The following is a 12160-nucleotide window of genomic DNA, read 5'->3' as shown; positions in this document are numbered from 1 at the left end:
AATAATAATAATAATAATAATAATAATAATAATAATAATAATAATAATAATGGGTTGAGTGCTTGATTGCCCCTGTTTTGGCCAGTCTCCACCTCTATCTTTCTTTGGGAGGTCCTGTAAAAGACATTCATTGCCCAAGAAAAGCAATGTTGTGCGATGACTATTGATTAAAAAGGCTGTCCTATGACTCTTCTCCAAGTTCCTTCCTTGCTTTCCAGACTTCTATTCCTTTTGTAGCCCTTCTCATTTCAGAACTTGTTTTCCTCCAAGTCTAAAACTTGATCCCTTTTTAAGCCCTTTTTGGTCACCCTGTTTTTGGCTCATCCCTTGTCACTGGCTCTGAACAAGGGAGTGAAGAAAGCTTGAGACAAACAAAAGTAAGCCCTTTTTGTATCAGTGGTCAGACTGTAAGGTCCATTTTTAAAGGCTATGCATGGGGTTTCATGACCTACCACCAGTATGGAAGCCCTGTTGGCCACAGACCACTTTGAGCAGGACAGGGCTTTTGGAAGTTTTTTTTAAAACTCTCTTTTCTGCTACTTAGATTTTCCTGCATGCAAATCCTGCTCTCTCCCCCTCTTGCGGAACATCCCATTTGCTACTACAGAACCATAGGGCAGTAGCTTTGCAAATGGTAAATAAACCATGTGATTGAGGTCACGTCCCCCTTTTGGGAAGTTCACACACACCAAAGAGTTTTCTCTTAGAATCATAGAGTTGGAAGAGACCACAAGGCCCATCCAGTCCAACCCCCTGCCATGCAGGAACTCTCAATCAAAGCATACCTGACAGATGACCATCCAGCCTCTGTTTAAAGACCTCCAAAGAAGGAGACTCCACCACACTCTAAGGGAGTGGGTTCCATTGTTGAACAGCCCTTACTGTCAGGAAGTTCCTCCGAATGTTGAGGTGGAATCTCCTTTCCTATAGCTATTGGGTTCCTCTTTTCCCAACTTTCTTTAAAAAGATGGTGAGATAAAATTTTCTTCTTTACCTTTACTTGAGCTATTAGTTACATTAGGATATGGCCTCTGTGTTTATGTAGATTAAAGCCGTAAACTTTTGTTTAAACTGGTATCTACTTGTGGTGTTTTTGAGTCAGTCTCAGTTCTTAGAGAAGAATAGTTAGACAAGGACACTTGTCTGCTACTCTGCTGATTTAAAGCTACACCCTAACAGGCTTGGCTTTGATATTTTTTATACTTCAATATTTCTGTTTCCTTAACAAAGGCTGAAGCCTTAGAAATTTGAATTGCTCTACAAGGGCTGCTCCCAGAGAGCTTGTAGCCTGTTTTTCAAACAACCAGCGAGCTAGGTAGTTCCTGCAGTTTAGCCTGCTCAGTATTAGATAGCAGAGAGGAATTTGGTGCAGAGAAAGAACTCTCTGATGAAAATACTACCTTTGCCTTTTCTTTTTTGTAGCCATGTCTTACTATCACAAACAGGCTATTCTTCCTGCATTCCCCTTTTGGAAGTGTCCCACCATTAATCTATTCACAGATTGACTGTTGGGAGAACAAACCATGAGCTGTCTCAAGCCCCAAGTATCAACCGAGCATTTTCCTTTTAGCTATAGCCTTCAGATGCATGTTAAGTCCTCCAGCTATCAAACCATGCCCTTCAATGGAGAATCGTTCCTTGAACAGGTCAGGTCTATGGAAGCTTCTTAGAGTGCAGAACAAACCAGATTGTGTATCCAGGTCATCCTGGTGAAAGAAGCATAGGTAGCTATCTCCCCATTACCAAAAAGCACTATCACCATCAAAACCACTGGATGATTCTCTAAAGCTACTAATGGTTTGTCCTTGCCAAGCAAATCCATGCTTTTTCTGGCCTTCAACGGAACTTCAGAACCTTTTCTAGAAGGTTCTGTCTCTTGTTTCATCTATCCTAAATGAAGTCAGCATCATTATTAGCCTGAGTTTGATTTAGTATAGGATCTGTATATCAGATTATTGAGTTCTGAAGATTTTTTATTACTCCTTTTCAATGTTCTTGCTACTGTGGGTCTTAACCCTGAAGTCTGCTTCCTGAAAACAAACCATACTTCACTAGGGTCTTCCCACAACTCAAACCTGCTAAAGATGTTTTATGAAATGCTCTCTTACAGGTGACCCAAGGGATTAACATTGCCCAAGAAATGTACTCTCTTCTTCTGAGGTTGTGCAGGACTTAAACATTCCTCTTGTGATCCTTCTTCAGCTCTTTTGTCTGGGGCCTTGGCTTCCAAGGAGAGTGACAGTCCCTTAAAAGACTGGAAGAAAAGAGACCATGGTCTAAAAAATGCTGCAGAAGTAATCCATTTTGAAATCATTTTAACTGTCCTGGCTCAATGCTAGGGAATTCTGGGAACGGTAGTTTTGTGAGCCACTTAGCCTTCTGTGCTGGAGAGCTCTGATTGTCACAATAAGCTACAATTCCCAGGATTCCCTAGTAGTGAGCCAGGGCAGTTAAAGCAGTCTCAAACTGGATTATTTCCAAAGCGTGTTTTGGACCCAGGTCTTACACTTCAAAAATCACAAGAGATCTCAGCACTCATCATAGCATCTTCCTCAATGGTTTCCATGTTCACTAGGTCCTCCGAATAGAGGATTTATTAAATGTGTTTCATTTAGACAGACAAACCTTAAACAAAGAATTGCTTAAATTATGTGTTTTATGTGCTTTTAATTTTTTTAAATTAATATTTTAAAAGAATGTTTTAATTGGATTGCTTGATTAATGATGTTTTAACCTTTTGGACCATCTGCTGTTTTAACTATTTTGTTTTAATATATTGGTACATGACAAACTGCTCTAGTTTCCACTTTGAAAGAAAATTGGGATATTAAATCAATCAATTAATAAATTTAAATTATATTAAATTAAGTTATACAGATCCTCAGCATGAGATTCCATCTCTTTTTCTTGCAGATTAGTAGACACTACTGCTGTAATTCTCCCTTTAATTTTACAAGAAATTGTTGATTAGGCCAACAGGCCTCTCTGCCTTTCTTAAATCTTTCACTTGGTAGTAAATGTTGTATGACTCTTTTCTTATCTAACCACTAGGAAATCTAGAATCTTCCACAGCTCTAAAATCTTGCATAACTCTTTTTTTTTCCTGGAAGTTTGGTGGTAACACTGATATTCCCCCTTGAAGAAGATAACAAGTTTTAAGGTTTCCTAATGACTAACATAAAGAGAAAATGGATTTTTTTTGTCAAAACAGAGATGTATGAAAATTTATTGTGGTCAAAAGACCAGCACAATTTTTCAGACAGCAGAACTGTATACAGTGATATGTAATAAAAGACAATACTAGATAAAACACACAGTTAAAACAAGTTAAATACACATGCATGCATCTACATACATATTAAAATATCCAATATAATATTTAAAAGAAAAAAAACTCTCAATATTATTGTTCTAACTTTAATATTCATAATTATTTTCTTAGATCTCCCTGGATATTTCTGGATAATTTGGATAATAATATCATGATGCAAAAGGCTGTTATATTAACCCAGCAGAGGTTATTATCATAACATGTTGGGAACACCAATAATACTCTAATTCTGTATTTTTATTACAGAATGCTATAGCATGGCGCTGTTTCACATTTTCTAAGGAACCAGTTAATTCTTCTGATAAAACTGCAGCCCATACTTACAATATTTCCCAGTTATCAGCTCCTTCTGTGATATCCCATATAATGAATGCAAGCTGTGATGGGAAAGTAAGTATTGTGTACTAAAATGATACAGTTGAATTTATTAAAATAGCATATTGCTAAGGCTCATCTAATAGCTTGCTCTCAGTAGAGTTATTTGGGGAAATATATTATGCTTTGTAGGCCTTTTGTTTTACAAAATTTCTGGCCACATTGCAAGAGTTTAAGGTTAGCAGTTAATAATCTGGCATTTAAGTTAGTGGTATGCTTATCCTTGTCAGCTACAACAAAGAGCATACTCCCAATTTAAGAAAGAAACTGGGCTTCCAACACCACAAAACTCTGCTCTTTTTCCTCAATAGGTAGCTTGAGATGGTTTTATTTATTTATTTGGAGTATTTACACTGCTCTTCAGGCACAAAAGCTCTGAGAGCATCTTACAGATTGTTAATTAGACAATTCCCTGCCCTCAGGTTTACAATCTAAAAGACATGACACAAAAGAAGAAGGGCATGGCAGTGGGGAAGGGAATCAAGTCCAGTGGTTCTTCTCTCCCTCTGAGGCTAAGACAATAGCAGATGGACTGGAGGGAGGGCTGCCTTCTTACTCTGGGCTAAGCCTGGTAGAGGTGGGCCTGCCCCTCTTTCCCGCTGAGGCCCTGGTGATGGCAGATGGACTGGAGGGAGTGCCTTCTTACTACAGTAGAGACTTGTACAGTTGTCCCTCTGGTTTTGCAGGGGATCCGTTTCGGACCCCAAAATAGCAGAGGTCGCCCCCCATGTTTATTCAAGGTCGCGGATCTCAGATCCGTGAGTTAGGAAGGGCGACTGTATATCCATGTGTCTTGATCTGTGTTCTTTCTGAGATTATATAGCCAATCAGTGTTTCGTATGCTGTCACATGTTCTGCTTGTATCACATAATTCTATAAAATACACTTTCTATAACAATGCTTCATTCTGTGATTTCCTTGTTTTCAGGATCCTGAAGTTCTAGTAGTTTGGGTCCAGTTCAATGCACCAAGCAAATTCATATCTTCAGGTAGGGATTTGTTTCTTCTGTAATTAATGTAAAAATTATTAAGAAATTAATTTACAGTGTTAGTCCAAAGGAACAAAACCCTGTCCAAAAATGATGCTGAGTTACACTTCCCATGAAACCTTAGTTTCACAGCATGAGTATACAGTACTCCTGGACTCAGTTTTCAGTAGTGTCTGGGAGTACATTTACACAGTTAAAACAAGTGTCCCTGCTGTGCCCATTCCTGATGATGTCTGATTTGTCCAGCTGATAACAAACTTTGGTTACATTCCGTTTGGATTACTGTAAAGCAATTTTCATGGGGCTATCTTGGAAAGAGTTCAGAAAATTCAAAGGGTGCCAAGCCAATTTTCTAATTGGAGTCAGTTACAGGAAGAACAGAAATTCCTTCTTGTGACAACTTCCGTGCCACCAATTTCTTTTTTAAAATTATCCTCTAATTTTATAACTGTTTTGAGTTGAGTTTTGTTTTAACATGTGTTTTTAGGTGTCTTGAGTCTCCCTATAATGGGAGAATAATGTGATATAAGCTGAAAACTTTTTCTCCCTAGATTCTTTGGGCCCAGCGGATGAGTACTTTGCAAGAATTGATGTGGAACTTGATTGTCCAGAGCCTGGTAATGTTCTAAAATGTATTCCTCTAATTGCAAGATCAGGAACCCCTCGGATATATGCTCCAAAGGGCCTGCAGGTATATTCTTATGAACCATACCCTGTAGTATAACTTATTTCTTTCTCTGTTCGATTTTTGTTACATGTGATCTGTTTTTCTAGACTTTATATATGACTACAGAGATGGGATTATCAACAAGGCAGCAGTTGCCATTAAAGAATGCGGGGAATATTAAAGTTGACTTGAAGATAATGGTAAGCTGCTTTATCTATAGTTTTAACTTTTTTCTCATCACTGATCAGACCAATTTGCCTTCCTAAATGGTTACCTCAGTGAGAAGAGATTCTGTTCATTTTATACAAAGCCCTTGAGAGGCATTCAAGAGGGGTGCCTGTTTCCCATTGGTTGCCTGGAAGAGACAAGGTAATAGCAAACTATATTTAGATGGTTCCTTCTCTCAGTTGGGAGAATATCTTTCCCCTTACCTAAGATTCGGTTCTGCAAGCTCTTTTTTCTTAAACTTCTAATCCTGATTTCTACTCATACTTGGGATTTCATCTTTTAGAGTTTCTCTAGTAATTGCTTCAATAATATAATAATCTGTGTCATTTAATTTAATAGTGGAGTCCAGTTAAAACTGTCATTTTATAGTACTTGTTTGTAGCCTTTGGAAATTCTGGATTGTCTTCAAAGATAGTTCCATTAAAAGAAAATCAAAATCATCGAATTCAGTGGTCCCCAAACTATACTCTTTAAGGACTTCAGCTCCCAGAATCCCAGACTATTGGCAAACATGGCTGAGGCATCTGAGAGCTGAAGTCCAAAGTCTCTTAAAGGACACAGTTTGAGGACCACTAATCTAAATTGAATAAAATTAGAGCATTAAAATCTGGGGCCAAATTCAGTTTCCCTATGTTTCTTATGTAGCAGCCAAAGCAGTTAGTAAAAGAAAGTGTTGGCCTCAGCTGTCACTTGAATATCAATTGATAAAACCTTGAAGTATTTTTTTTCTTTTCTAGACAATGCATCCAGATAGTTGCATATCTGTTAAGCCTGAGAATCTGGTCCTTATACCTGAGGAAGAACAAGAAGTAACAGTTGAGTTTTCTCCAAAGGATTACAGAAATGCAGAAAGGTAACTTCACCTAATTGAATTAATTATAAACAGAGATTATTTTTATGGAAGTGCCTAAACTTACTATTTTGTTTCTATAGTGTTGTGAAAATATTGGTATTGCCATCTGGGCCAGAGTATAAAGTGACTGTGAAAGGTGAAGTGTCTATGCCAGAGAGAAAACCTTTGGTGCAAACATGTCCCAGTACGGAGGTTCCCCTCATTCTTGCCAACAAGCAGCTTCTAACATGGGGAGGTGTTTATCTTGGAAGAACAGTGTAAGTGATAGTTTACCAATGTATGATTGTTATTGCTGTATCAACCTGAAAAAATTATTCATTTGGATGATATGCCTTGTTGAAATATTGCAGTGCTTTGATTGAATAGTGTTGTACTGAAAATGATACCTCATGGACCTTCCTCTACTGTTTGTTTAAAATATTCTGAGTCCTTTGCATCAACTAGACTAGCTAGATTGTTGCACTACACTCTTAAAATGGGGCTAGGTCCCTTTAACTCCTCTGGCTGCCTCCTGTTGCAATCTGGGAATTGTAGTTTAGGAAGGGGCATTTAGAATATTCAACCAGAGAGCGCTTAAGCCTCACTGACCAAAAAAGCCCAGAATGCAACAGGAGGCAGTCAGAGCAGTTAAAGTGACGTAGCAGCGTTTTAAGAGTCGAGTGTGATAATCTACTTGTTCAGGTTTTGTTCAGACATTTCCTTACTTATCTATAATTCATAATTGTTCCTCCCCTTAAAAAAATTACAATAAAACTCAAAGGTGATAAGAAATAGCTCATAAGGAGCTGTTTGACTTTGGAATATGTTTTCCTTCTAGGGACATAGCATTTCAAATATGAAAAGAATCATAAGAAGAGGGCAACAGATGGAGTGTGCTCTATGAATTTGACTTTTTCATGATGCTTAACTTGAAGCAGACATACATTTATTTTCCAAAGCACAATGTGGTAGTTTCAGCAGATATAATGCTTCTCTGCTTAGAAGCCAGAATCTGTTCCCAGGCAAGAGCCATAAAATTAGTAGCGTATTCTGACTATTGGCAATAACAGATAAGTCAGATTTAACTGGAGTACAGTGCATTTTCCAGTGAGCAAAAAAGTCCCAGGAACATAAAATCATAGAATCACAGAACTGGAAGAGACAACAAGGGCCATCCAGTCCAAATCCCTGCCTTGCAGGAACTCACAATCAAAGCACCCCCAACAGATGGCCACCACACTCTGAGGGAGTGTGTTCCACTGTTGAACATGAAAGGCTTTACGAGTTAATTTCATGAGACAGAGGAGACGCCCCCTGAAATCTGGTCAACAGAAGGAAGTTCACCTCAAGCAGAGGAGTAAAAGAACATGTTTTAAAATTCATTTTACAGCTTTATTATGATTTTAGCATACTTGATCTTGATGCAAATTTTAGGAAAAGAGATTCCACCTCAACATTAGGAGTAACTTCTGGACAGTAAGAACTGTTCGACAGTGGAACACAATTCCTTGGAGGATGGTGGAGTCTCCTCCTTTGGAGGTTTTTAAACAGAGGTCCTTCGATTGAGAGTTCCTGCATGGCAGAATAGGTTTGGACTGGATGGCCCTTTTAGTCTCTTCCAACTCTATTATTCTAGGAAATGATCTTGTAATAGACAAGGTGTATACAATTGGTCCTCTGTATCCATAGATTCGGCATCCACGGATTCAGCCATACATGCCTTGAATTGTTTTGTTTTGTTTTGTTGACATTCCAAAAGCAAACATTGATTTTGTCATTGTATTTAAGGGGCACCGTTTTACTAAATCATTGTATGTCATGGGACTTGAACATCCACAGATTTGGTTATCCACTGGGGGTGGGATGGGAGAGTCCTAGAACCAAAGCCTAGCAGATACAAGGGCCCATTATAGTTAAGTACATACTGTGAATAAATGGCTGAAATATTAAACCTGTTTAGAATCTAAGTAGATTTTGCTATTAAAAGTGTTTTAAATTATAAAAAGATAAATGTTTTCTTTTGACATGATTGTCAAGTCATGTCCAACTGTAGGGGATGGTGCTCATCTCTGTTACTTAGCCAAGGGAGCCTGCATTGTCAAAGATAACTGTGGTCAGCATGACTGCATGGAGCGCCATTACCTTCCCACTGAAGTGTTACCTTTGAACTGCTAAGTTGGCAGAAGCTGGTGACTGGTGATGGGAGCTCAGTCAGTCATGTGTCGTTCGGGTCTTGAACTGCTGACTTTGTGATAATCTGAGTCAGCATCTTAACCGCTGAGCCATCACATATATATATAAATTATAATTAGAGTTAAAAAGCCAGTTTAGAGCTGCAGTAATTGTTCATTCAAAATAAAATAATGATATTGTAGTTCTTCAGTACTTTTACACATATTCATAGAAACATGCAATTGTCTTATTCCTGCCTCCTAACTGGAAGTAAATTAGTGCAAAATGTTAAACACTTACAATTTTTAGTCAACAGAAATTGATTTTGAGAAATGACTCTTCATCTACTACTCAGCAGTTACGGTTGCTGATAAGGGGTCAAGATCAAGACTGTTTTCAAGTGAGTAATGCAATGTATTTCGAGTGGGCACCTCAAACCATTACATAGATATGGGCAATGTTTGAGATAGGCTTCACCACACTGGCTAATGTACACATGTATCTGAAAATAAGTTATTGAACTCCAAGATTTCATTTGCACTTTAATTTACTTTAGATTTTCACTCTAATTCTGACTTTAGCACAGCAGACACAAATTACATTTTATACTAGGATTCAGTATACCAGTGTATTTGAATTGCAGATGTATTGGAGCCTCCCTGACTTTATAAGCTAAATTGAGTAAGATTTTAGTCCTGTGATTTATCTTGTTGTGTCTTCTTTTAATTAGTTGGTGAACCTTTTCATGTCTGCAACTCAGGAAAAGAGTGAAGATAGTTTGAACAATTCATTAAAGATTTAACTCACCAAATTAACTTATTTTAGGTTTTATTCTTCTATATTCATAGTTGAAGCTTGGAGAACGTGTCTACAATAACTGTGAAATCAAGATACGCCCAAAACATGATTATAGTGTCTGTCTTACATTTACACCATCTCAACTAGCTTGCATGTTTGCAAAGCTTGAAATGAAACAGCTTGGCCTTCCATTTCAGCCAGGAATCAAATTTACTGTAAGTTGTCCCTTTAGATTTATTCTATATGCAATTTAGTAGAATATTTTTTCTGAAATTTCGTTATTCCTTATTCTGGCTTTTGTCCTAGGGTGGGAATCCTTTTTTTAGGTTGAAGGAGAAATTCAAAGACATTATTGATGTCTCCATTCCATTAGTGTGTAGGGCCCAAAAATGTGTGGCACCTCAAATACTTGTGTATTTCATCTTAAAGTTCTTACTGTAAGTAGGCATTACATGAGATATCTCAGTCTTTAAAAGTGGAAAGAAAAAACTGTACAAAACTGGGAAACCACAAACAGTGGTGTCTTGGGAAAAGAGGCTTGACTCTCTGGGTCCCTGACCCAGAAAGTAAGATACAACTGCAACACTGAGGTTAGCCTGTAACCTTGGATATTTTGAAATATGCTCACACTTTCTACATCTGAGACAGGTTAAACAAAATGAAAGATATGGACACTGCAACATTGTTTGATTTATTTTTGAGCTCAGGTACCTTTAAGAATAACTGGTTTTTACTTTAGCATGAGCTTTCATGGATATAAACCCACCTCAGATGCAATATAGAGTCTCAAGATATAAAGATATAAAGCATTACATAATTGTAGGAGTGGGATGGAATATAATTATAAGCAGCCCTGGTGGCACAAAGGAGACCTGTTTAAATGCTGGTACTGCAGCCACAACATTGTAAGTTCGATCCTAGAGGAGGGCTGCAAGGTCCACTCAGCCTTCCATCCTCTCGTAGTTCAGTAAAATGAATACCCAGCTTGTTGGGGGTAATTGGCTTACACATTATAAATTGCTAGGGAGTGCTATTTCATTGATAAGCAGAATACTTGCTATTACTACTGCTATTGGTATTGCTATATAATAGGATCCAGAATAAGGTCATATTTGCATTTTTCTGGATTGTATTGCATTCCATCCCATTTCCATGTAAACAACCTTTCTGTCTTGAGGCTAGATACTATTTTGTACTGCATCTGAAGAAGTGGATTTATATCCACAAAAGCTCATGCTAGCATAAAAACCAGTTAGTTGTAAAGTTGCTGCTATATTCCTTTCCCCTCTCTTTTCTTTCTTTTTGTGTTTTTGTCTTGCAATTCTGCTAGTAATCCATTGTTTAATTCTAAAATGTCTGAAACTAGTGTGTATCTCTGAAATAGTAGAACTAATGTCCCTAGTTTGGTCTCCAACTTTTGCCCTTTAAGAGATTTTGGACTTCAGCTCCCAGAAGTCTCAGCTATGTTGGCCAATAGTTTGGGATTCTGGAAGCTGAAATCCAAAACCCCTTAAAGAGCACAGGTTGGGGACCACTGGTCTAGTGGCTTTGGGTTCAGCTTTAAGCCCAGTGCATCACCTAAAATTGTTCAGACCTTCAGTAACTTTGCTGTTTTTCTTAGCTAGATAAGTTTTAAATATGCAACTATTCAAGTGGTAACATATTAAAATCTGATGTTAGCAAACAGAATGGATACTTTGCAAGAAGAAACTACTTTTAAAATCATATTTTAGTTCATCTTCTAGCCAAAATAACTGAAGGCTACATTCTTGAACCTTACAACAAAGTTTTTGTTTTGTTTTATTTTTACTAAAACGGTTCCCTAGGGGTCTTAGTTGGCTGATCTTGATCTCTTCTGGTCTATTTCTGCACTGGGAGAGACCAGGAAGTAGAGCAGAAGTTTACCTTTTGCTTTTAAAAAGGCAGGAGGAGCACCTTGGACAAAAAAAATGGCAAGATTGCTTCCTCATTCTCTAAGGCAGTGATGGTGAACCTTTTAGAGGCCGAGTGCCCAAACTGCAACCCAAGACCCACTTATTTATTGCAAAGTGCCGTGTCCTTCTGGCTTTCTAGTAACAAACTCTGGCAAACTCTGTGGTGGGCCGATGGCACATGTGCCCACAGAGAGGGCTCTGAGTGTCACCTCTGGCACGTGTGCCATAGGTTCACCATCACTGCTCTAAGGCATGTGGAGGAAATTTTTAGAGAGAAGCTTAATTTCTGTTTTGAAAAAAAAGTGGATGGAGGCTAGAGGCCTTTGAACATCTCATAAATGGCCACACTTACAAGACACATTGTAGTTTACCCATTCTTGCACCTTTTAAACAAAATTGGAAAGAGTGCATGTGGGCACTATTGCACCAGATTTTTTGGCTTCCTTGGCTCATAAATGGCATGGCAGGAAGCTACCTTCTGTGGTCAGCCAGTGTGTCCTCCATCCCCTAATAGTATCCCATCCCATTTTAAAGGGCTGCATTAGCTGGATTTGGTTGCTGATTTTAGCAAACAGGCTGATTTATTTAGTCTTTCAGATAATCTGGTTTTACATAGTTTAGTTATGCTGGTTTAACATGTCTGAAAAAATGGAGATCCACCCTTAAATGACACCTTACAATTAAATTTAATTTGAATTGAATTAACAGGGAATATTGGACATTAGTGATATTTTTTAGAAAAGATATTTAATACAGGTTCCTTTGCATTTCTTTCACAAATTTACTATTTCCAAGAATGTAAGTCCTGTGATTCTAAATATGAGTTTTGCTTTC

At 37.9% G+C, this 12160-nt stretch overlaps 1 protein-coding gene across 4 annotated transcripts in view; it reads left to right on the top strand.

Moving 5' to 3' along the window:
• CEP192 (centrosomal protein 192) overlaps positions 1 to 12160 on the top strand; it is a 77321-nt gene that overhangs the window by 38216 nt on the left and 26945 nt on the right. For all 4 annotated transcript variants that reach the window (XR_006103469.1, XM_042462717.1, XM_042462716.1 and 1 more), the window contains exons 25-32: positions 3578 to 3721; positions 4635 to 4695; positions 5247 to 5386; positions 5470 to 5562; positions 6328 to 6443; positions 6524 to 6700; positions 8904 to 8994; positions 9443 to 9607. Coding sequence is in view for 3 of the 4 variants with exons in the window: in XM_042462717.1 (XP_042318651.1) it covers positions 3578 to 3721; positions 4635 to 4695; positions 5247 to 5386; positions 5470 to 5562; positions 6328 to 6443; positions 6524 to 6700; positions 8904 to 8994; positions 9443 to 9607 (987 nt within the window). In the remaining variant the exon portion in view is untranslated. The remainder of the gene's footprint in view (positions 1 to 3577; positions 3722 to 4634; positions 4696 to 5246; positions 5387 to 5469; positions 5563 to 6327; positions 6444 to 6523; positions 6701 to 8903; positions 8995 to 9442; positions 9608 to 12160) is intronic.

Source organism: Sceloporus undulatus, chromosome 4 (genome assembly GCF_019175285.1).
Source record: "Sceloporus undulatus isolate JIND9_A2432 ecotype Alabama chromosome 4, SceUnd_v1.1, whole genome shotgun sequence".
In the NCBI taxonomy this organism is placed as follows: Eukaryota; Metazoa; Chordata; class Lepidosauria; order Squamata; family Phrynosomatidae; genus Sceloporus; species Sceloporus undulatus.
The sequence above is the reverse complement of the archived record's forward strand: the minus strand, read 5'-3'. Positions and strand labels throughout refer to the sequence as shown.